Below are 26,064 nucleotides of genomic sequence, written 5' to 3' on the forward strand. Positions count from 1 at the left end.
AAAAGAAGTGTCATTATTTTAATTTTGAGGATTTCTTTTGTGTCTATTCTCATTTTATTCTGCATCACTACCCTTTTTTTTTACTGCCTGACCATCCAGCTATATTAACTGGTTTGCTTTTGTATGCACAATATTGTGATAGAATACATAAAAAAATTCAAACTTTGTATCTATAAGTAGGTGTGTGTGTGTGTGTGTGTGTGTGTGTGTGTGTGTGTGTGTGTGTGTGTGTGTGTGTGCGTGCTCCATGCATGATGGTCCTGTATAGCTTTTCAAGGCTAATGAAACAGTCTTCGGGTCAGGGGTTTCAGAGGGACCACTTTACTGTGTACAGTATCAATAATGTTGCTGTGTGTGCGTATATGTGTGTCTGTGTGTGTGTGTGTGTGTGTGTGTGTGTGTGTGTGTGTGTGTGTGTGTGAATCTAATGAGCAGAATATGCGGTGGGAGAGCCCTCATTATAAGACAGCTTGTGCTCCCACACCATTAAATTTGTGAGAGAGAAAGACAGAGTTGGATAGCCAAATGATTGAAACAATAAAGTGATTTCTCGTTGGCTTGTCAATAATGAAGGTTGTTATGAGTCTTGGGAATCTGCTTTGAGCTATGTAATAAGGGGCGTCTTCAGTCACTGCAATGAGAACAGAAATGGCCCTAGACTCCCGATTGATTGCCTCCTGAGAGAAGAATAGTTATTGACTGGCAATAGGAGGGGAGAAGACACTGATTGGACATCTGTTGCAAGAAATGGGAATTCCATTTTCTCCAGTTTCAGGAGGAAAGAAGGGCATTATAAGGGAGGGCTGCGTATGGGGAAGGGTTGTGTATGTAGTTGCACTGCATTAATGGAGATCAGGTGTCAAGTTTTGTCAGTCCACCTGTCAGTCGCTAATAATCACTGGACGGTGTCCTCGCCCTGTTTTATCTTTTTTTTTTTTTTTTTGCTCACTGTGTATGTTTCATATACACAAATTCACTCAAACCCATAGTTAGATGAATACACTCACATACACATTGACTCACACTTCACTGTTCTTGGTTGCTGATGGTGTCTGACAAGTAATCTGTTTGGGAGTGTTTTAGCTTGGGCCAGCCTCACGCTGTCACTTTCGCTTTTACTGAGAGCTGACAGACTGTCAGAAACCTCAATGATTTCCCCTGAATAGTACTGCTGTGTATATATGCCTTTGTATGCATGCATGTGTGTGTGTGTGTGTGCATTTTTATGTGTTAGTGCAGTCCACATTTCCCCACAAGGCTAGGAATATCTGACAGTCCTTATGGGGACATCTGGCTGATTCTCATGATGAAAACTGCTCTTTGGTACTCTTTGGGACCTGCAGCTTTTATAAAAATAAATGAATAAATAATTACAGAGAAAACATTTTCTTTTGGATACAAAGGTTAAGATCAGGGTCAGTGTGGGCACAGAATTAATTAGCGGCATTCATAATTGTGTCAATGAAAGGACAACAATTCAAATGTGTGTGTGTGTATGTGTGTGTGTGTGTGTGTGTGTGTGTGTGTGTGTGTGTGTGTGTGTGTGTGTGTGTGTGTGTGTTGTTGGGTATGTGTCCTACTTGATAAAGATATTTTTTACAGTTTCCTTCAAAAGAATTGAAACCAGACTACTTCTTTAGATTTTAGTATACTTTAAAGATATAGGGTTTAGGTTTCAAGCTGAATGTAAGAGGAACGATCAGAGCAATAACGGCAGTTGAGACATGAGCTGTAAAGAAACAGAAATAAATCGGGGGGTGAATCGCAAAATTAGTTGAACCAATCTGCTTATGATCCAAAGCATACAAGCTCATCTGTCAAGCACTATGGAGGTAGTGTCATAAATTGGGCATACATGGCTGCCTTTGGAACAGGATCACTAATAATTATTGATGATATAACTCATGATGGTAGAAGCAGAATGAATTCAGAATTTACAGAAACCTGCTGTCTGCCAATTTACAGAGAAATGCATCCAAACTAATTAGGAGGAACTTCATCATGCAGCAAGACAATGACCCACAATACACTGCCAACCCAACAAAGGACTTCTTAAGAAAAACTGATAGGATAAGTGCCCAAAACAAACAGCAACTAAACGTTGCTGTGGTACAAGCCATAACAAGTGCCACAAAAGGAGATTTGTTGATATCAGTGGATTTGTTGTCCAAAATTATATATATATATATATATATATATATATATATATATATATATATATATATATATATTAGAAAACGAAAGCTTAAATGATGGTCTATCATCTTATATTCATCTTTTGATGTCAAACCTGAATGCATGTAGTATATCGCAAAAATTTGAAAAATTAGCCTTGCTGTTCCAATATAAAGTATATATAAAGTATATATAGAGTACCATTCATTACAAATAACACACTCCAGATATGAACTCTGTAGTGATGTTATAAATTAATAACTTCAGTAACCGTCTCAGAAGTATTGGTCAGATTCATTATGCAGTGCTACATCTCAAAAAACACAGCAGGAGTACATCCTGAATTAGGTATCAGACTATGACAGGGCATCACACACACTCACACTTAGTCATACCTTGAAGTATTGTTAAATACGCTCATCATTTTTTTTTTCTGGGAGGAAAGAGAATGCCAAAGAACTTTGGATGCAGAAGCACATGCATGCAAACAAACATGCAAAACCAGTAGTCATGCACCAAAGCCCAAAATTAGTTAAGAGTTTAGATGGGAAAGGGACTGCTGCATAAATAGTAGCTTTTAGACAGATTTTTTGACAATTGTGGTAAAGATTTGGTAGTCTGGTAGTCTGGTAGTCCATATGTAAATCAGATATACATGTAGAATTACCTGATGGGTTGCCAGATTGTATAACAATCTGAAGCCAGTTCACTGGAAGGCCTTGAACATTGAAATGAATGCACAAGGCTATTTCACACAAGGCCTGTGACTCTGGGTAGTTGAAAATAACTAATTTGCACAGGAAGCTGTGCGACCTGCCAACGGTGGAGTTGCAGGTGCTGTTTAAAAGCGTCAGAGATGACTGGTGTAGGAGAACAGAATTATAAAGGAAAAAAAAGCACACCACATGATTTCTAATGCTCATTCTGCTTGAAATTAATGTGACATTTGTTTCAAAGCACGACCCCGAGTTAAACTTTCAACTGGTCTATAAAGTAAATCAATAAGACATCCATAATGTTTATAACATGATCAATAGTTAGTAATGTTTTCCAACATGCCAGATGTTACTGAGATTCCCAATGGTATCTTCTGTAGTACTGACTAAGAGGTTGTGAGGTCAGATAACAAGACTGCCAGAAAGCCTCTGTTTAAGCCTCAACCTATAGCACTTGAATTTGATTCTCTCTCAGTTCTATGTGACATTGAATCCGAGTAGCCAAACTGACACATGAATAAAATGTAAATAAATAATAATAGTAATCCAAAAAAAGAAATGAACTGTGGTTTGTCAGGCAGAAAAGAAATCTAAAGTGGTTATCATGAAATAAATAACACAGATGTTCCAGGAAGATATAATTTTGTTGTGTATAGTGCATATCATGCTGTAATGAGTTTTTGAGAAACTCTAGCATATAAAACCCCACCAATTCCATGTGTTGTAAATAATAACATGATACAAATGGATTTTGCAAGAGCAGGTTTATGATTTTGCAATCTAAAGCACATAATGTAAGCAGGCTACACTACATATTGTAAAGGAGTTTAGTGCTGCTTGTGTATTTATGTATCATGTCTTCTGGTTAACCAATAAAAAAAAATATATATATATATATATATATATATATATATATATATATATATATATATATATATATATATATATATATATATATATATATATATATATATATATATATATATATATATATATATATATATATATATAGAGAGAGAGAGAGAGAGAGAGAGAGAGAGAGAGAGAGAGAGAGAGCGAGAGAGAGAGCCCATTATAGGTATTGCCTGTTAGTCTTACCTAGGTCTGCCAGTTCACTGTGGCTTTTTCCAGTGAAAGTCTTTATAGTCTTATGAAAGTTATTCGTGTTGGACATGATTTTTTTTGTATCCGGAATCCAGGATTTTGGTTCTGTTTCCAGGCCATGCATCAGTTGACGACTGCTTGTCTTTATATTATTCCATGAATATGTTAGGCCATCATTGTTTAGAGCCACCAAAAAAAATCTTAATGCAGCATTAATACTGGCAGTAAACGTACATTAATTGCATGTATTCCCACATGCTGGTCTACTCGTATGTTTCTGATGCTTAATTGTCAGCATCAAAAAGTCATGTAGCTCAGCAGGCAAAGAATGGTTTAAAACAAATTCGTTATAAACACAGCTCAGTGGTATTTGCGATTTGTAGTCATGGAAAAGACTCACGAAAGAAAAGAAATCAAGGTGATTGTCGTTCCAATCGGTTTTTCCAGTGCAAACATTGTGATGCTTGCTTTTTTGTGACAGACAGATATAATTGTGTGTCTTTAACTTTTTAATTGATTCATTTATAGTGCAGAATATTACTAGTTAGACTGCAGTCACACTAGAATTAGAGCATGCAAATTTTCTTTGGATACCTGCAGTGAATACGAGTTACAACCAGATATGGCAGTGCTATAATATACAGTCTGCTTGTGGACACAGCAACACCCCAAATACACTATTTTAAATCTTCATTTTTAATTATTTTAATACAGTGCTCTATAAAAATATATATATTTTTGAAAGCGAAAACACTGTGACATATACATGGCATTATGTCTTCATGCGATATGAATTCGCAGGTCATAGGTCACCAAACTTGAACTTTCGAGCACAACAAAATGAAAGCCTTTTTTTGCACTGAGCGAGCTTTTCTGGTCTTCATTATTTATGGATTATCCAATGGAATGAAAAATGTAGTAACAACAGCTTTATTAACAGTTATTTATTTGTCAGAGAAAGAACTGCAAATTGATCAGACATTCCATCGAATTTACTGACAAATCCTAAATTAATGAATATCTCTTTTTTTGTTCTACTTTATGCTACATACAAGAACATCAATGGAGCAATTAAAACAAAAGTCAACTTCTCATCCATACAGTAACGTTATTCTTTGTCTTACATTTAAAGACATAAAATATATGTATTAAGTGACATAAAACAAATTTTCAGTGGATTATTATTTTGAGAATAGTACTCTAGAATAAATGAATAAATAAGAGTGTGTGAATGTGTCTGTTCAGGGACAGGTTTTATATCTTGTCTCCTTAAGAATAGAAATATCTGACAGTTTGACCTTATGGGGACATTTAGCTGGTCCCATGAGGAAAACCTTTTTCATATTTATTTTTCGTTTCTAAAACAAACATAACAAAAACCTTAAAGAGCCGAATGGTTTCTTTTTGGTTTCTGCGGTTACGGTTTGGGTTATTAATAATTAATAACCTCTGAACTGTCCCTAAAAGGTTTTCTGTGTTTGTGTTTGTGTGTGTGTGTGTGTGTGTGTGTGTGTGTGTGTGTGTGTGTGTGTGTGTGTGTGTGTCCAGACACAGTCACCATGGAGAGATTTAATTGTCTGTTGAATAGTTTGACTGTGGTTAAGCAGAGTGTTGAAGGATTTTGGCTGTTAGAGACTGGTCCTGTGTTCAGAATGAAAAACTGATTTGTCAGATTACTTTTTTACTGTATTACTCCTATGATGAGTCTATACTGGAAAAAATAACTGTATTTCCAATATAAAAAGCAAGCTGAATGAAAACATTTTTGTCTTTAAATTAGATTGCAGTGCTACAATACAGCACAAGAACATGAGTGCATCAGGTGCTGATGTTGAGTTAGGAGGCCTGGTGTGAAGTCCGCATTCCATTTCATCCCGAAGGTGTTCATTGGGGTTGAGTTCAAAGATCTGTGCAGGACACTCGAGTTTCTCTACATCAACCTTGGTAAACTATGTCTTCATGGACCTTGCATTCTACACAGGGGTGCTGTCATGGTGGAATAAGCTTAGGCTTCTATAATTGCTGTGAATGAAAATCCTATTTTTACAGTCAAGAAATTATATAATTGTGTGCTTACAACAGTGTGGCAACAGTGTGAGGAAGAACTACATATGGGTCTCTAACTAACTTTTCTTCTGATATTTAAAATATTATACTAGTTAGTAAAACACTTTAGAGATAGTTCAGCTTTATGATGCTGGAGGAAAAAATACTCAGGCACATATGTATTTATCCAGATGAGAATCTGGTGTGCATCTTTCTAGAACAGTCTGTGCTGTCAGTGAGCACAGAATGGTTCTTGGATGATATTACAAATTTTGCAATGTGTTAGATTTTAAAAGCAGACTACTTTGAGTATTGGAATCATTTTGGGCTGCTTTTTAAAACAGACATATAAACCTATTCAAAATGGAACAATAAAAAAAAACAACAGTGTTGGTGTCACAAATGCTGCAGAAAGAGAGAAAAAGAGACAGAAAGGTTGTAGTGTTGGTAGATAAAAAAGAATAGAGATGGTGCTGTAGGTGGCATATTCACGTTTTTTTCCCTCTTAAACAGTATAGTGTTACATTTTCACAGTTACATCAAGCCATATTTAAAACCACACAGAAACTTTAACTTTTCTACAATTTGTAGTGTTACAAGAAGGGACTTAAATGGATTTGTGATTGTGTGAATGTGATTGGGAGTCATGAATTTACTCCAAATAGCCCATAGTGTTGAAGTGGGTGAAACCAATGAACACAGTTTGCATTATATTTGCAAATAAAGATGTAGAATTTGTGATATTGTTAGTATTCATCTCTATAGCTGTGAGATCTGATAATTAATTCCATTACACCCGACACAATGTTAGTTGAAATGAGTTCATCTGTATGCTAAGAGTGCATTTTCATAGACGTGCCCAAGAGACCTTGTGAAACTGTTTCTTAGGACAACAATAGCTCAAAAGGTATCGACACTCTAAAAAACTAGCCTTTATAGAAGAGTGGCAAGATGAAATCCTTCATAAAAAAAAAGAAAAAACTCAGGTGAAGCATGGTGGTGGTAGTATCAGCACCTTATCGGCTGTTTTATTGTTGCCATAGATGCTGGACTTTGCAAAAAGAAAGGTGGATTTTGTTTATACAAATTTCGCAGGTGCATACAGGTCAGAGCCACACCCCTTTTTGGCTAGTCAGACCACATCTCTATTATGCTAATCCTAGTATTGCTCCAAACTGGGTGTTTATTTACTGTGTTTAGTTTCTGAGGAAATTTTTATCTTTCTTCTCTTCTATGAAATAACATTCTTTTGTTTTACCATGTACCAGCTGTATATGGTTGAAATAACAATTAAAGCCACTTGACTTGTTTGGATGTAGTGAGGATGCATTTCTCTTATGTAGGGTTCTGGGAAACTGGTCAGTGTGGAGGGCATATTGGATGCTGTTAAATAGAAGGCAACAGCATCCTGATTTGAGGCCAGGATTTAGGTTTGCCTCCAACAGCCAATGACCGTAAGCATACTGCCAAAGCTACACGCAGGGGTTTAAAGTAAGAACCACTTGCCCAGACCAGTACATTGGAGAATCTATGGCAAGGCTTGAAAAGTGCTGCTCACTAATGCTCGTCATGAAATAAAGCTTGTGCTATTCTGCCAAAGAAGAAAACGGCAATTTCCCAAATGACTTGTATCTGTAATTGCAGCCAGCGGTGGTTCTATCAGGTATTGATCTAAGGGGTGAATACTTGTGTGACTGTATTGAACTATTTGTCACAATAAAAAATTTTGCCATTCATAATGTATAAATCAAGTGGGAAGCATTTCAAATTCCATTTTAACTGTAGCTCGTTCTTCTACAGTGGTTTGGTGGGGGTAAATGAATACTTACTAGGCTATGGAACATGCAATAATATCTGACTATGTAAACAAACTGATATCCCATGTAGTGATGCAAGCATCCAAATGTACTTTGGACCAATTACAAGGATGCTTCAGAACAAGTGGTGTTTAAAAACTTTTTTGGAAGCTTTCAAACACTACAGTGTGCAAAAAGTACATCTTTTTTTGCATAGCAGCTTAAAAACTTTTCCGTTTGAAGTATGCCTCGAGCACCAGAACCTTTTGTTAGCCTAGCCTATAATATTCTGTGTCAGTGCCTCGTGCATTCTCTTTCTGTTCTTTGAACCTGGTTGCACCTGATTTCCCCATTTATTTTGTATCTGCTCTTTGTAGATAAGACCTCATTCACCCTCTATCACACATATTTCACTTGGCCTGTTCTATTATAGAAAAAAAAAGAAAGCCACTACAGTTACAGGATTCCTGCTCACTGCAGGTGTTTATTTATGATGTGAACAGAAGGAGTATCTGATAGTCTGTGTGTGAGGATGATTGAGTGTTACCCGGACGTTATGAGTGTGTTACAAATCGAGCCCCGGTGTGTGAGTTCAATCCGGAGATGTCGACAAAGTACAGAGACATGCGCAAATCCAGATCGATCGGACTCTGTCTTGAACAGGACAACAGCACCCTGCACATTAGACTCATTAGAAAGGAACAAGGCTTGGGAATTCTGCCTTTACTTGCGGCTATGGCAGAGAAATGGTTAGTGTAACTCCGGACACTCGAATCACGGATCGAACTCAAGCAAAGGCAGCTAAAAAAGCCAACATTTTTGAAGAACGCCTGAGGAAAAAAGTCCTTTCGCTTTTTTTTTCTCACTTTATTTAATTTTCTTTTATCTCTGCCATGCGTCTTTTTTGTTGTATTCTCTTTTTTTTGGCAACTTATGTTTATTTATGGAAGTGAATAAGTGGGGGGCTCAATAAATAGGGACATGCACAACAAAAACCCAGCATCAATACAGCAGGACATCAAGGGACAAACCCAGGGTTCCCAGATCAGTGACATGTAAACAGTGTCAAATAGGCACACATATGAATGCTGAACACGTATGCTTAGGCCTCATGGCTTTCACATCTATTAAATGTGCTCCAGTCAGCAAAATTATTTAAAAAAATGTATGTTATAATATGCCACAATAATACATTTAAAGCAGACACTTAATTAGATTTTCTTGGTGGTTCATTCAGACTATTAAAATCAAGTCGATGCAGTTGACATCTCAGATTTTGCCACTGATTTTTTTGTTGAATAGCATTTCTTTCAACAAACAGATAATTGGGTTATAGAGAATTCTATTAAATAGTATTTGTACTGCTTTATTTTGTCATAAAGTAGCTTTACGGAAGTACGTAGGTTCTGGATTTAAAATTAATGCATTTGTCTACGAATTTATCGTTAATGATTGAGCCAGTAATAATGGGTGCAATGTGAAACCTTTTGAGGCAGTTACAGCATATGGCAGATCCCCTTATCGTGTTTTTTTAAAAATTATTATTATTATTTATTCAACTAAGCAGTTGACGGTTGAGGGCTTTGTTTAACGGCCCAGCAGTTGCAAATATAATAGAAAGGTTGGCAGTGCTGGGATTTGAACACACTACCTTCTGATGTGTAACTCAAAAGCCTTTAACTACTGAGCCATCCACTGACTCATCATGTTTGCCAGCATATAAATTGAAAATCAATTTCAACACAAGGAGAATCTTTTATCGTTCTCATTCCTGCCCACAGCATTAGATACCGCATTACGTTTTTTTTTTATTTCTTCTATTTTACTGTTAACCAATACACTGTGCAATTTAGTTGGTAGTGCCTCACTATACATATGTGTGCCTAATCTCTGAATGTGGCTCTTTGTATGAAGCTAAACTCTTTGATGATTTTCTACGATGTTGCTCATGCAAGCAGAACCCCTAGGGAGAATCTGATAGCGATGGCTTTTACACTGACAGAGTTGTCTGGAACTATTTCATGCTTAACAACCTCGAAACCTGGATGTTCAAGAACCATAACATTCCTGTGAATCCAACACAAAAAGTCCAGGGGAACCAGTAATGGCAGAGTTTGGTTGTGCGGGTCATTGTGTTACTGTGCAATCAAGTTGTTAATTTAAAAAAAGGATTTCAATAACATTAATAAAATTGCTTTTGTGTACAAGTTGGCGATGAACAGAAATGAACTGTGAAAAAAAAACAGAAACTAGATGTTGTCATGGGCATAGACGAGGACATGGACATGGACTGTGGACAGTATAAACAACTGCATGTAGGTATGGACATAGTCATGGACTGTGGACAATACCAACAACCAAACCCTAACCTGAGAAAAAACACATGGATATGGGTGTAGACATAAACTTGGACAGTGGACAATAACAACAATCAAAACTAAAACTTTAAGTGTAATGACATGGATATGGACGTAGACAATAACAAACAAAACCAACATCTTAAGCATTAGGATGCCAATTTGGACATACTGTAGATACGAGCATAAGCAGAGACATGGACATAGACATGATCTGTTGACAAAAACAACTGAATCGATTAAATCAGCATGAACATGTGTACATCATGGTGGAGGTGAATGTAAACATGAGCATAGACATTAACATATACACAGACTGTGGACAATAACAAGTCAATCCATAATATAAGCATGAATACATGGACATAGATGGTTAAAAAAGTCACGAATGACAAGAAATATATTGATGGGCTGAAAACGGCACACAATGAGGAAAAAAAGATCATGTCGCCAAATAGATTAAAACTAAAGTAAAGAGCCTGGTTTGAAAATCAGAGAAGTAGAAAGTACAGATATTTGTGTAAGAAATTGAATGAGTTGAAGTAAAAAGTTGTCCAAAATGTAAAAGTGAAGTAAAGTACTGATACCAAAAATCTACTTGAGTACAGCAGTGGCGGGCCGTGCATTTGGTACCTGGGCCTTCAGCAGAGACTGACCCGACTTAATCATCCACAGAGGCTGTAATCCAGTGGTACCGCTCGTATTCACTGGTCTGGAAGTGGTGAACAAACCCTTTCCCAGGCTGAGACAAGCTAGCTAGCTTCGGGGTTGGCCGACCTCCTTACGATGTCTAGCTTTACTGGAAAATGTATTTTTAAGTATGTCCGAGACTAAATAAATTTCTCTTCCTCCGTAGGTGTAAAAAAGTCTAACTCTGATGCATTAATGTGTGCAGATCGCTACAGACGTGTTTTCCTCAGACCAACAGTTTTCCTCTGACCAACCAATCAAAGGACGGAAAAATGCTGACGCTATTCTGGGCCAGCTAGCCAGATATTTGTGTAAGAAATTGAATGTAACGGTTTTTTAGTAACGGTTTTATTCTGGTCAAGGTCACTGTCATGAATTAACCCTCACAGCATGCATTAATCTTCCGGGCAAGCCAAGTGTTGCATCGTGTCACGTGATCTGCTTTCTGGTTCTACACATGCTTTTGTTATAGTTTGTTTTTTTCCTCACGTTAGTTTGCTGCTTTGAATGTTACTTTCAGTCAATTATCTTGAATTTGAATTGAACCGAGCTGCTTTCATATTCTATTTTACTTTCCTGTTCTTCGTCATTTTAGTTATATTGTATGCGTTTTCTTAGTGTTTGAATTCCTTGCTGTAAAGAATTATCAACATGAACCATATTACCTTTCATCACATGGCTGAGTCACACATCAGTGGTCACTCACACTCGTTTCTTGTCACCCATAACTATCAATTGTATAAATACTATTCAGCAGGCTATTTGTCTTTTTTTTTGTTGTGTTTCCATGGCTACTGGTGGCCCTCGTTAATACGATTAAAGTTCTGGTTGTGGGTTTCTTTTCACCACTTCTGAAAAGTGGTAGTTCAGTGGTTAAGACATTGAGCTATTGATCAGGAAGGTTGTGAGCTTAAATCCCAACACCACCCAGTTACCACTGTTTTGCCCTTAACTCACAGAGGTCTGATACCTTTTTTTAGATCCTGGAGCAGTTTTGACATGCCTTGAAAATAGTTCTTAATTCAGTTACATTATTTCTCTTCTTCTTCCTCTTCTTCTTCTTTCTGCTGCTCTTCTTCTTTCGGGTTGAGGTCATCCGTCTCCTTATCAGTCTTATTTCAGTTACCTTTTGCATCTTGATGGCAAAACTCTCATTGCACTCAATTCAACACAAGTTCTGCTACAGTAATATGTAAGTAACATGTATGTACATGTTTGTATTTTTTTAGATAATCATTGAGGTCCATTAAACACATATTTAAGTATATTTTCACAAACCTTTGACTCATGCATTATGTAAACCAGAGTCTTTGTTACGACACAGGATCTTACAAGACCATCCTGTTAATATATTCATTTAAAACAATACACTGAGTTACATTTGTCTGACACTTTTAACTGCTCTACCCTCAAATGCTCAGTTGTAAAAATGAGATAACAGTAAGTGTACTCTGTAACTCTGGTAAGGGTGTCTGCCAAATACCGTAAATGTAAAACTGAATATCGAAGAATATTCCGAACGACTTGGGAAAATACTATGCTTTATCAGAAATGTTTGTGAGTGAACAATAGCAATATACTGTAAATATTCAGGAACAGGCCAGGACTGGTTAGAAATAAATCAAAGTAATTTCAAAGTGTTCATTAAAATAAAATACATTTTTTTCTAGCAAATACATCTTCTAACATAGTCTTACACAATATGCAGCTGACTGTAGAAATGGCTTCTGGTGAATTCATTCGAGATTAATGAAGTCAGTCTCACTGCTGTTTCTTTCTTTCTTATTTTTTTCCTGACTAGTCTCTGCAACCTTAATAGACGGTGGGAGATTAGATGTTAAAATATGCTCTCATTGCCAGAAATACAAAACAGTGAAACGAAGCACATCGCAGTGGTTATGGTTTTGCTCCGTGGTTGATTATGAGATGGCTTGCCTCTCAAATGAGTGAAAACTCAGGCTTGTTCTTTAAAAGCTTCACTGATTGCGCCGGTGACGCTATGCATCATCAGCCTTTCGTGCTTTACCCGATGTTATTTGTGAGAGGGGTGGGGGGTGTGGGGAGTCAGAAAACTAATTTTGCACTAGAGATGTAAGGTCATGTTTAAAATAATGTCAGATATATTGCACGTGTCTTTGGCATTAATGTGAGAGCTTTAAAAAAAAAAAAAAAAACACTTTAATGAGACGAGTTAAAACGTGCCGGTTCGTTTCTCTCTCCGGCAGATAAAACATCTGCTAGGTAAAAATCTTGAAAGGTGGGGTTGAGTCCCAGTCCACCTGAGCTGGGTGCTGTTGTGTTTGCTCATGATGAGTTCGCTAATTAGCTAATGACTTCAACCAGGTGTTTTAGAAGAAGGAGTAACATTGAACAGTAGAGTACAGGACTGGTATATAAAATCTCTTCCTCTCTCTCAAACACACACACACACACACACACACACACACACACACACACAGAGGTTACATTGTTATATTGTTAGCAGTGCTGACACACTGAAGATTTGCTTGGCAAGAGCACACTGGACTTGCAGGAATAAGTAAAACCCACGCCACCAAAAGATTCTGGTGCTGCCTTTCCCTCTGCTGCAAATGGATGAGGTATAACAATACAACAGTATTGAAAGATATCTTAACAATACCATATAACACCAGCTGAATTATAATATTTAGTTAACCCAAGATGGCACAATAGTGCAGTGGAACTGAGCGTTACTGGTTCATGTTGCTGTACAGTTTCATGCAGCCTCTCTCTCTCTCTCTCTCTCTCTCTCTCTCTCTCTCTCACTCTCTCTCTTTCTGTGTGTGAGAAAGAGATAGAAAGATGTTCGGCCATGCTATGCCATTCCATTCAGGGTCTATTACTGACCTGTGGACTTTATGTTTCTCCTGGAATAGTCTCCGGATCTATCACAACATCTTGACCAGGATAAAGCGTTTCCAAAAGATGAACGAATAAGATAGTAGAAAAGTAGATGTTTTTCATCCAGTTAGCTGCAGGTTACAATAAGCAAACAGTGGAGCAGCTAATGATACGCTCCAAAAAGTGCATCATGATGTGAGATGACATTTTCTAGATTCTGTTGTTTATTTGTAGCCTGTATAAAAACACTATATACAGCCTGTATGTTCTATATAGGGTTATATCTGTCTCTTATACCCTCCCTCCTGTCCCCCATTTCTCTCTATACTCTGTACTATTTGCTTCTATCTTTCTCTCTCTCTCTCTCTCTCTCTCTCTCTCTCTCTCTCTCTCTCTCTCTCTCCATCTCTGATCCCTCGTCCCCCATGATGTCTGCTGGTCCATGGTCTCTACCTTAAGATTTCAATCTGTTATTTTGTACAGTTGGTATGTGTGTGTGCATGTGTGTGTGTGTGTGCATGCATGTGTGTGTGCGTCTGTGTGCATGCGTGTGTGTGTGTGTGTGTGTGTGTGTGTGTGTGTGTGTGTGTGTGTGTGTGTGTGTGTGTGTATGTGAAATAGAGAGTTCATTATGCAGCATTTCCTTTTCAGAAAACTGTTCTATCTACGGCATGCTAGTTGTGCTCCCTGTCAGGCTCAAGGCTGTGGAGACTTTAAACTGGATCAAATCATAACATCACAACATCAATCAGCCACAGCTGTGCTTGCCAATGCATGAGTGTGTGTGTGTGTGTGTGTGTGTATGAAAGAGAGAGAGAGAGAGAGAGTGTGGGCATATACATAATGTCCCTTGCTAAGGATTTTGGCAGATGTGTGTTTGCTTTGCTCTGATTAAGCTGCACCAGATTAGGCCTTTTTTTCTTCTTTTCTAAACTAGCTATAAAATGTATACACACACACACACATTATATATATATATATATATATATATATATATATATATATATATATATATATATATATATATATATATATATTACAGGCTAATATATTTCCTTTCGCAACCAATTAATTGAAGCGGTGATTCAAATGTGCTTCAGTTTTATGCTTGTTTATTAAATTAGTAATAAGGATAGGCCTTTATTGCTTGATTGGAAAATCTTGAGTTGCCTGCTTTAGAGCTCTGACCTCAAACCTACTGAAAATCTTTGGGATGAATTGGAATTCTGAGTGCACCCCAGGCCTCCACACCTCACCTACATCACCAGTACCTGCCTTTAGCTACTAATGCTCTTGTAGCTGGATGAGCATAAAGCTCCACAAGCACACTTCAAAATCTATTTAAGCATCTTCTTAGAAGAGTGGAGGTTATTATAACAGCAATAGGGAAATGCAAAAAAAGCACATGCAAATATCATGGTCAGGTGTCCCAAAGTGTGTGTGTGTGTGTGTGTGTATAATTATCAAACAAACCAATAGAAAGACAGTAGCTTGCATTTGAAAACTGAATTCTGTTGATTATTAATGATATAATACTGATGTGATTATGGCCTTCTTTTGCTGAAGTCTCGATAAAGAGATAGAGGGATAAGAAACAAAGTAACAGCACAGTTTAACTGGAGTGGCTAAAACTAATTTAATCATGATTTCCGCTTTAATACCATTTAACCCTTTGCACCCATCCAATTAGTGAATTAATACATATTATATTAGATTCTATTGTATTGCATTTCAGACATAAAATATGCAATGGGTGTAAAGACTTATGCACTGTTAATGTGAATTAGCAAACATAAGTATAAAAGATTTATACATTTTCACATGCTGTTGCACAGAGAGAGAGAGAGAGAGAGAGAGAGAGAGAGAGAGAGAGCTGAAGTCTGAAGTTAGGTCTGTTGATTATTGGTTATATAACCAATATGGTCCCTGAAGCATAGATAGATAGATAGATAGATAGATAGATAGATAGATAGATAGATAGATAGATAGATAGATAGATAAAAGAGGAGAGTGAAAGAAGGAGGATAGAGAGAGAGAGAGAGAGAGAGAGAGAGAGAGAGAGAGAGAGACAGAGATTATAAGTGTGTAAATCCATTAAATTCCTCAAAGCATTGCTCATTAAAGGCTTGCTATAGAGTCTGCGCTTTGGTTCTCTTTAAAACATACACATATGGTAAAAGATCTTGCAATTTATTTCTTTGGTAATTAAGGAGCATATTGGCCTCAAATTCATGCACATCTGGTCACGCTTTCAGTATGGAGATGAGAAAACGTTGTAAAAAAAAAATGTACTTATACTTCTATAGCTCAGTAATATAATCAGCTTTAAATTTACCAAGGCAGAAATCATGAGGAAGAAAAATGTGCTCTTTTACACAACACTGTTTTGCAGTAATGTCGTCTCCTATCAGCTCTGAGGTTTCCTCGTTTGAGCTTGTGATACTGGCCGTGGGGAGTTTTGCATGCTTTCCTCTATATCTGTTTCAATTTCTTCTTCTTTTTTTTTTTTTTTTTACTTAAAACAATTCTACAGACACTTACACACATACAATCCTCAGCTGTATTAGTTAATATGCACTCTGCACACGAATCTTCTTCCAGATTCAGTAAAGCACTTATTCGCTATGACAGGATCCTTGTCTATAGCATGATATGCTTGTCTGGAGTTTGTTAAGGTGTCAGGATTGAGTGAGGACACAAGAGTGATCAGCGCTCACATAGTAACAACACAGGTCAACTGGAGTGTCTAAAAAAAGGATATTTAATCATTTCCACTTTAGTACCATTTAACCCTTTGCACCCGTCCAATTAGTGTCCATGTCGGAATAATTTGCTTTTGCTATTGATTAAAATGTGCCTGGAGCATGAATACATGAGGAATACAACATACGATCATATACGGAGCAGTTCAGGGTGATTTTAGAATTTTTAGAAGGTTTAATTTTATTGGATTAAGGGATTTTTATTATTTTTTTTTTGCACTTTGTTAAATATAATTTTTTTGTCACATTTTTGCTCAGTGTGACAGCTGGACTTAAGTCTTAATTATCAAATTCAGTGGTTTAATCCAAAGTTCAAGCTGTACTTAATAATGTAATATAATTATAATATAATATTAATATAATATAATATAATCTTTTAATAAAATTATTATAATATGTATTATAATTATAGATTCTATTCTATTGTATTATATTATAGATGCACACATTTATTTTTCATTTCCATTTACAATGACCGTATTATATGTATGCAAATATGTATTATATCTTTTGTAAAGATCAAATTGAAGGGATTTTTGTACAGTATGTAAAGAAAAAGGTCTGCTTTTGTTCACCATTTAGTGATGTTCTGTCTCATTGACCCTGTATGTTCTTTAGACTTTATAATACAGTTGTAAAGTAGATTCGAAAATTACCAGCAGGCCTTCAACTTTGTCTCAATTAATGGCGACGTGAATAAGATTTATGGAAATAGACACACTGAGTCCTTTGCTGTAGATGTTCCTCGATGACAGCACAGGTGGCAGTACAGATGGAGGGAATGTGACCACGAATAAAAATCACCATTCTGTTTCATATGCACAAAAAAATCCCATGTTCCATTTTCTCAACACTTTTATTTCACCTTGTTACTTGCAGTAAAAAAAAAGCTGTGAAATATAAATATGATTGGAGACCTTGAGCACAGGGCATAAAAGTTTATGTTGGGATGTTTTAATGATGTGCTTTCAGTTCAAAAAGTTTAATTGAATGTAGTTTTATTTGTATAGAGCAAGTGACATTGTCCCAAAGCAGGTTAACAGAAACATATACATTCAGCCTATACATTGTATATGCTTGTTTATACCTAATGAGTGAATGCTTGGAAAGAAAAAATCCTGAGATTGTATGATGAAGAAACATTTCTTATCTGTTTAATGTAACTGGTGAAGTAAAGTGCAGACTATTTTATTAAGTGCAAACTAAAACAACCAAACTAACTAACTAATGAAAACATGTGACTTACATTTATCTTATTCATACAACCAAGCAGTTTGGGGTTAAGGGCCTTACTCAGGGGCCCAGGATTGGCAACTTGGTGTGGCTGGGTTTTGAAATCACAACCTTCGGATCCAAAGTTTAATGCCTGAACCACTAAGTTACCACCTGCCTGTGATATCTAACTAGGTCATGTGATGTGCTCTTTGATAACGGCTGATTGGTAACGTATACCACGATTTCAGCATTAAGAGGACAATTTGGGTGACACCAAATCGTTTGATAATAAATAAATCATTTTGTTTACTGTGTACTCTATGGTCAAAAAGTGGCATTGAGTAACCGGGAAATTCATTATAGTTTTAACATCTGCTTTGGTCTTGTTATTTAGTACTATTGCAGTCCTAAAAAACGCATAGCAATTAAACTATTTTAGCAACACAACAACAAGTATTGACTGCAGTCCAAAGACAGCTTCATGGTTTCTAAGTGGTGCTACATACATTAATCTTACATATCTCAAGGCTGTACATGTGTGAGCAAGACAACTCCAACCATTTGGATCAGGTGTCCTTTGATCTTGCTGTCCTTTGGTCCTGGTTTGATTTAATCCAGATGTCATTTGGACCTGGTGTCATTTGGTCCTTGTGTCAATTAAACCTGGTGTCATTTGGTTTATATGTAATATGGAATTTGTGTCTTTGTCAATTGGTTCTGCTGTCATTTGGTCCTGGTGTCATTTGGATCTGAACAACTCATAAAGCATACTAACAATCGGGATGTCTTCCAGCAGACACAAACCTCACACACAGCTTTATGAAACATGTTCGGCCTCACGTGTCATTGATTGAGCCCTGGTGTATTCCGCAGCTGAGAGCTCAATTCCACTTCCTGCCGAAATCCTTTAGGGAAGCCGATTTGTCTTTGAGCGCAGTGCTGTGTGGTGGAAATGTGCAATCTGATTGATATATAACCCAATCTTTCTCTCTCTCTCTCTCTCTCTCTCTCTCTCTCTCTTTCTCTCTCTCCTTGTGTGTGTGTGTGTGTGTGTGTGTGTGTGTGTGTGTGTGTGTGTAGGCCTAAGGAGGGGAAGATGACAGCTTTAATCCCAGCGCTGCTTCTTCTTCTCGCTAGCGTTTCTATGACGTTGACTCTGAAGGTGGTGTCGAAGAGAGGCTCAGGTAGGCCCTGCTTCAGTCCTCCTCCATGCCAGCGTTAATCACGTCCTGCGCTCCCACAATAATAGAGTACCGTTTCATTTACCATGATCAAAGCTTTGGCATTAAAGCAGACTTACTGCCCATAATTAATGCTTTAAATGTAAATTCAGTGGTGTTCTGATATGCGTATGAGCGAGAGCGTGAGCAAACATGCATATATTAATGCCATAATGTCGAAGTTTTGCCATGTGGGAAATTTTGTGACCTCCTTTTAGTTTTCAAGTTTAGATATATTCAGTGCTTGGGCACGATTGGCATATGCAAAGCTGCTTATATCACTTTTTTCTAACTGATTCCTTTTTTATTTGTACATAAGGCAAGATTTAAGCCACACAGTGTTGATCTTTAAAAATATCAATGAAAATGTTTTACTCAATAATACATTCTATTAATGCCATTTAGACAGTAAGTGTCTGGTTTATTAAGAGACTGTCAATCAATTTCCAAATAACGAGTACTAATTTTTAAAGTACATGCAATTACATAAATTACACTGAGTTAGTGATTAAATTGTCCTAATCATGTCATTTGCAAAGTACACTAAAAACATTTTTTATAATCTACATTTTTTCCCTCAACTAAAAATACTGATCAAAAAAAAAATGTTTAAGTTTTATATGGTTACTGTTTAAAATATAACTTATTTCACTTCAGCAAAATTAGTTAATGTAAGTATTTATTTAATTTTACATAACTTGATTGTATGTATGTAGGGATATGGTTTGGCAGCTAAAGTAATTAGGCAATTAAAAATGCTAGCTCTAAACAATGTGACGTACGGTAGGAAGTGTAAACATGCAACAAATACTGTATTTATTACGTACCTGATTTTACCATCAGCATGTCATTATTTTGTAAAACCTTCTGATAGTTTGAGATACTTCAGCTTATCTTTCAGACACTTTAAATGACAGTAACAGGCATCAGCAAATTTACTCCATGCCATTCCGACATACTAATTTGTGGGCACAGTTTCCATTCAGAGAGTGACAAATTTAGGCTGCAGGAAATTATACTTTGGTGCAAAATGAATCAGTTTGAATGTGCATCATTCTGAATTTTTTTTACTTATGTAAGGGATTAAAAACCTGAACTTTTAAATGAGTTTGAATAAGTTGGCATAAAAAAACTTTTAATAAATCAGGGACTAAGAACTTATGAGGAGTTCAACTTTTCAAAACATTTCATGTCTTTTGAGACACTTTTCATAACGTTTCATTTGTTATATGCAGCCTGTAAATCTTTTATTCCTCTGGCCTTAATCAAAGGCAAAGTGGACTGTTGTCCTGTTGTAAATCTACTATTACAGTACATTACTAGGCTGCCTCACTTTCTAACTACTGTAGCTAGTGGTTCTTATCCACTTTCCCTATACAGCACCTTTAAAAAATTTTTATCGTTTTTGAGAACAAACTAGGTAAAAGGCAAAAACATAAAAGAAGTATGTATATCACTAATATATATGTCACTTGAGTAACAGACTAAACATTTGAGCAGAAATCCCTGTTCAGAAAAGCATTTCCCAAAGGATACAGTCCAAAGTTCCAATCACACAAGAACAAAATTTTATACCTGGCTGAGCTCAGGAAACAATATGAACAAACGATGGTGGACAAACAAGCTAACAGGCCACTTGAGGAGAAGCTAAAACCCAGACAAGGAGTCAAAACAAGAAAGGTCGATACACAGCTAAACATTTCAGACTACAAAGTAGAAAATAATAAATAAGATTTAAGAAACTCAGTTAGACAGCAAAAGACTTAGCAAACAACAAAGACAGGTATGCTAATTAGCATATTTGATGCATTCTCGTAATGCTGCATATTTATAAAGGCCTCGAAAGGTAACAATTTCTGTCCTCTGTAGCATCTGTGATTGTGATTAAGCATCTGCGATTCGGATTTAGTTATGCATATAAAGAGAATCCTTTGTGCCGTTTGCCTACACATCTCAACAAAGTGTCCTCTGTGTGTGGAGGACACTCACAGATGGAGCATTAGCTTTTGATGTAAAATGCATTTCAGTCACGTGAACGAGCAAACTGTGTGTCACATCTCTCAGTATCTTCCTGCACCTCATTATCTAGAGTATGTGGTGGCCTTGGCACTCATTTCATGCTCCTTTTCTCTCTCTCTCTCTCTCTCTCTCTCTCTCTCTCTCACTCTCTCTCTCTCTCTCTCTCTCTCTCTCACACACACACACACACACACACACACACACACACACACACACACACAGTGGAGTAACACCTCTAACAGATGGCTGGCTCTGCTCTCTTCCAGACCTCTGCTCTGCTGCAAACTTCTGTGACTGTCTTTGTCCGTGTGTGTATATGGGAGTGTTTGTGTTTGCATGTTTGTGTGTGTGTGTGTGTGTGTGTGTGTGTGTGTGTGTGCACTTTTTGTTGTTGCGAAATGACACACTCCCTCACACACACTTAGACCATCACAGTCTACTCTGTCAGGTCTTCAAAGGCTTTGTTGCACCGATTGGACAGGGTCATGCTCTGATTGGTTCTCTTTGTGACAAGGGGATGGAAAGTCACGCTCTGATTGGCTCTTTTATGGAAGGTTGCGAGAATGTGGGCTTGTACTGAACGGACACCTTTATTTAGAGCTTAGGTGTCACTTAACCTAGGGGATGCTGCAGACATGTTTCAACATTAGCACATTTTGGTATGCTTCTTGTTGTCCAAATTGCCTTATAAAATGTGTAGCTCTAAAAAAATTAATCATCAAGGCAAGTATAATAGATTGCAGCAGAAATTGATCTCAGATTTTTGCATTGTTGTAATAAAATGTTTCTCCTATGATAATATTCTTACGCCCACATGGGGAGTCATGGTCTTTTGTTTAAGAACCTTTTCCTTTTAGAGATGCTAGTGTGTGTTCAAAGTTTAGTTAGGATGGATATAGAGTTCTTCTGTGAAATTTAAGTTACTTATGTAACCTTGGTTCTACATCTGAATGGAGGACCACCAGGGACGTTTAATTCAGAACGAGTGGACTGTCCTGTGTTTTTTCCTACTTGCTGAATACCAGCAGAAAAGCTGTCAATTAATGACTGCAACCCCATGTGGGAACCTATAAAAGGCCCCTGGCCTCATGTCACACTTATCCTCTGGCCATTCTTGTCAACCAGAAGGACCCAGGTGGTCCTGCAGTTTTCCATTACTCATGGTTACTTACAGAACTTTCTGTTACTTACATAACTTTCTCTTCTACTTCATTTTATTTAAACCACCAGAGCCAAATTTAAAAGTTGTCAAAAGGGTTTATAACCCTGACAGTAGCAGACTGGGAATGGAATATCTCAAAATGCTAACCTGGCTTTCTCTGGAGGATGAGAATTACTCAACATTCTGACTCCGCTCTTTATTGAGGATGAGTATTATTCAGATTACATGGGTTGCAATAAAAAGTAATATTTAATGTGGAATATCTGGTGAACTCTCTGTTTCTGCTTTACAAATGCAAGTGATATTCCTTTTAGTGCCACCCAGGAAGTAGAGTGTTCACTGAACTGCATTTAATGGAAGAGAGTATCTTTGACCTGCTTATGCAACAATGTCCATTAAAAAATAAACAGAAATTACTTTATCCTCCCTGAAGCACACAAACAGTGGGTCAGTGAGTTGTCAGCTGATCATCACATCCACCTAGAAAGTGAAAGGGCTCACTGGAAACTGGGTTGACCCAGACATTTGCAAAAGCAGACATAAATAAAAGAAACTTATTAATATGTCATGATATTCTTGCCAGGAATGCAAGACATGATAAAATTAGACTATGGTCCCCATATCAGATGCTTTATTGACTGATACATGCATTTTTTACAGATTCATCTGGTTGTAATAATGGCCAACAAAAACAATACTGTCTATAGTGAATCCACTTTATATCTGCATCTTCTGTGGATTCAGTTGGCAACTGCTTAGCATCAAGTCCAGATCTGACTGCTTGGCCATTGTTTAGCAAGGAGATCAGAGACATTCTATGGCCCTGAGAGAAGCTGGACCAATGCCTTAAGGTGCGCACACACTGCTGCCAACACATGCCTTTGAGACAGGGCTGGCAGGCGCTGAGCAGTCCCAGCTTCCTACAGTTGCAAACAAGAGCATCCCATCCATTCTGCCCGCTTCTGTTCCCGCTGTGACAATGCAGCAAAGGAAAGCTTTGTGTTTTTGTTTCCTAGTGGGCCATCCTTTGCAGCCATGTCTGCTGTTCACTTCACTCCCTGCTGTGACCACACACACTCAATGGAAGGATAATAAATTGTCAGCACTATTGACATAGCCTACAAGCTTCACACTTGGCTATTAGTTTCAGGCTGCAGTTGGTGCAAAGCTCTGTTAGTGCTTGTCTGAGATGCTCCGGTCCTATACAATCAGGACATTGATTGCTATCCATCATCCCAAAGCATCGGGGCCAGGCAAAACAAACAGTTTAACTATCCTGCCCTAAAATACAAGAGATTATGAAATTTCTGCAATTTATAAATAATGAATTACTCTGTGTCCACAATTCTCACTTTGGTACATGCTGACTAAAACTGTAGGCCAAGTATCTCTGTCAAAGAAACTGTGAGAATAGTGAAACGTAGCATTAAGTGAATAACTTATTACTCAGTAGTGGTGGACTCTGAATTACTAATCAGAAAGTTGGGAGTTCAAGACTCTGCACTGCTAAGCTACCGTTCTTGACCAATTCCCTTAACCCATGGTGCTCCAGGGGTGCTGTACAAAGGCTGACCCTGTGCTCTGTCCCCAACATCCTACCATGCTGGGATATGCAAAGTAAATTAAATTTCACCGAGCTGTAACATATACGTGAAATATATTATCTTCTTTTCCAAGATGTCAAGGCACACCTTTTTGTACAAACAAGAATGCAATTACCCAGACACAATATGTAGTGTATTATACATACTGTCTTGAGTCTAGTCTCTTTTCTCCTCAACAGGATGAGAATGTGGAAGAGGTAAAGCATGTACAAATAGCAAAAACATTTACAGGCAAAGGTTTAGGTCATGAGATGATAACTTTGCTCTTGATTTTACTCTATTCTTCTTCTTCTTCTTTCATATACTGTATTGAAAAATGATTCAATGATTGCTAAAAATGAATATAAATTTAGAGCAGTTATCAGATGGTCTTATCCAGAGCGACTTACATTGAACTTATTTATACAAATGAGCTTGGGTTCTTGCCCAGGGGCCCAGGAGTGGCAGATTGGCCAATACATCAATCATTAAAACTAAAATTAAATCCTAATCAAACACCATATTGACAAAGGTTTGTGCACACCAGGTCATAAGAGTCATGTGCTTTTAGAACCTCTCATAATAATCTCCTGTCTTCTGTGAAGATGTTTCACTAAATTTTGGAGTGTGCTTTTTGAGATTCTTTTAGCCACAACATTGTAAGTAATATCATGTACTGATGTAGGGTAAGAAGGTTTGGGGGTTCCAATTAATCTCGTCATTCAGTGGGGTTGAGGTTAGAGCTCTATAACAAGATCTTCCACCTTCAACTCATGTAAAGCATATCTTTATTAAATGTGCACATTGTCATGGTGGTGAACATGAACATGAGAGGTTTGGGTCTTCTAAATTAAATGCAACCAAAGACAATACACAATACAATTTTGTGCCTCCAAATTTGTGGTAACAGTTTGGAGAAGAGCCACATAGGGCTGAAAAAGACAGGTGTCCTAATTCCTTAATCCATATATTGTATGTTGTTTTGTTGTAGAACTAACGTTCATATTACAGGCACTGATATCAAGTATTTAGTAACTGATTGTTATATTAAATTCTAAAACAGCATGGTATAGGCCATGCTATAATAATTAATCTAGCCTTTGTTATAGTTGTGATATTTACCTGCCTGCCAGGTTAAAAATACTGTATTAAATACATACAAAAAAATAAAAATACCCATATTTAATGCAAAACACTTACAACTTACATTATAAGTTGCTTTTTTTGGTAATTCAGTGGCTCAAGATTAGTGCTAATTATCAGTAGCAGAGCTACAGGCTTTTCAATACACCGAGCTAATTAGCTATTTAAACTTTTAATAACAGGAAACAACAATGAGTTTAGATAACACATATTTGAAGCAAACTAAAGACTCTGGCCTTAAGAGAGAGACACAGGCCAAGATGTTCATGTACGGTTGATGGCCATCTAGCTGTTCTGTTTTAGATGGATGTGCTAGCATATATTAGCATAGTGAATAAGTGCTAGTGGATGTGAGTGTCATGAAGGAAATGACAGTAACTCCAATTAAATGCTCACTGGCACTACTATGTCGCTCTCTCTCTCTCTCTCTCTCTCTCTCTCTCTCTCTCACACACACACACACACACACACACACACACACACACACACACACAGAGTGGGGCAATCCCACGTTATTAACTTCACTACAGTCTGTATTTTTCAATCTCTTTCTCCCTGTCCCCAGTTTTTTTCCCCGAATGCTAATGATGGATTAGCTGCTGCTGTGGCCTTGGGATTTTCTCTTCTTTCTTACCACACTCACTCACAGGTTTTATTTATTTTTTTGCTTTCCCATCCCTCTGGCCCTCAGTCCCTCTTGCTTTCCTCAGAGTATTTAAAAGATCCTAAACAGAACCCACAAGAAACCAAATCCCCCTTTTTACCATTTTCCGCTTCACAAGTGTTTATCAAAAGAACTCTCACTACTCATCGGTCATGTTAGCCACCTGCTTGCTTAGCGTTCCTCCTCGATTCAGTCGCCATGGTGAAGTGAGACAGAGGTGAGTGCCTAAAAGGTATGGGAAAAGGTTTGGAACAAACAGCAGCGGTATTGTCCGAGCTCAACCTGTTTCTCTGAGGTCAGCGGAGACTCCGAGGCATGGAGGCAAGGTTACGAAAAGGTCAGGAGAGGGAGGAGAGCCCGGTAATGCCGCAGTGAGGGTAACCATGGAGATGTTCTCAGCCTCCCTCATATATTCATGGTGAAACAAAGTGCACGTAAGTAAAACAGATTCAGATGCAGATCTTTGTTTTTTTTTTTTTTTTAATTGGTTAAAGACAGAGTGAAAACTGAATGTCTGAAACTCAACATCTGTACTGTTCTGGTGGGAGCT

At 37.4% G+C, this 26,064-nt stretch overlaps 1 protein-coding gene across 2 annotated transcripts in view; it reads left to right on the forward strand.

The window, feature by feature from the left end:
- il1rapl1a (interleukin 1 receptor accessory protein-like 1a) overlaps positions 1-26,064 on the forward strand; it is a 125,103-nt gene that overhangs the window by 11,351 nt on the left and 87,688 nt on the right. For both annotated transcript variants that reach the window (XM_046842462.1, XM_046842470.1), the window contains exon 2: positions 18,804-18,907. In XM_046842462.1, the coding sequence (XP_046698418.1) occupies positions 18,820-18,907 (88 nt within the window). In that variant the 5' untranslated portion in view covers positions 18,804-18,819. The remainder of the gene's footprint in view (positions 1-18,803; positions 18,908-26,064) is intronic.

The sequence above is a fragment of the Silurus meridionalis genome, chromosome 3, assembly GCF_014805685.1.
Source record: "Silurus meridionalis isolate SWU-2019-XX chromosome 3, ASM1480568v1, whole genome shotgun sequence".
Taxonomy (NCBI): domain Eukaryota; kingdom Metazoa; phylum Chordata; class Actinopteri; order Siluriformes; family Siluridae; genus Silurus; species Silurus meridionalis.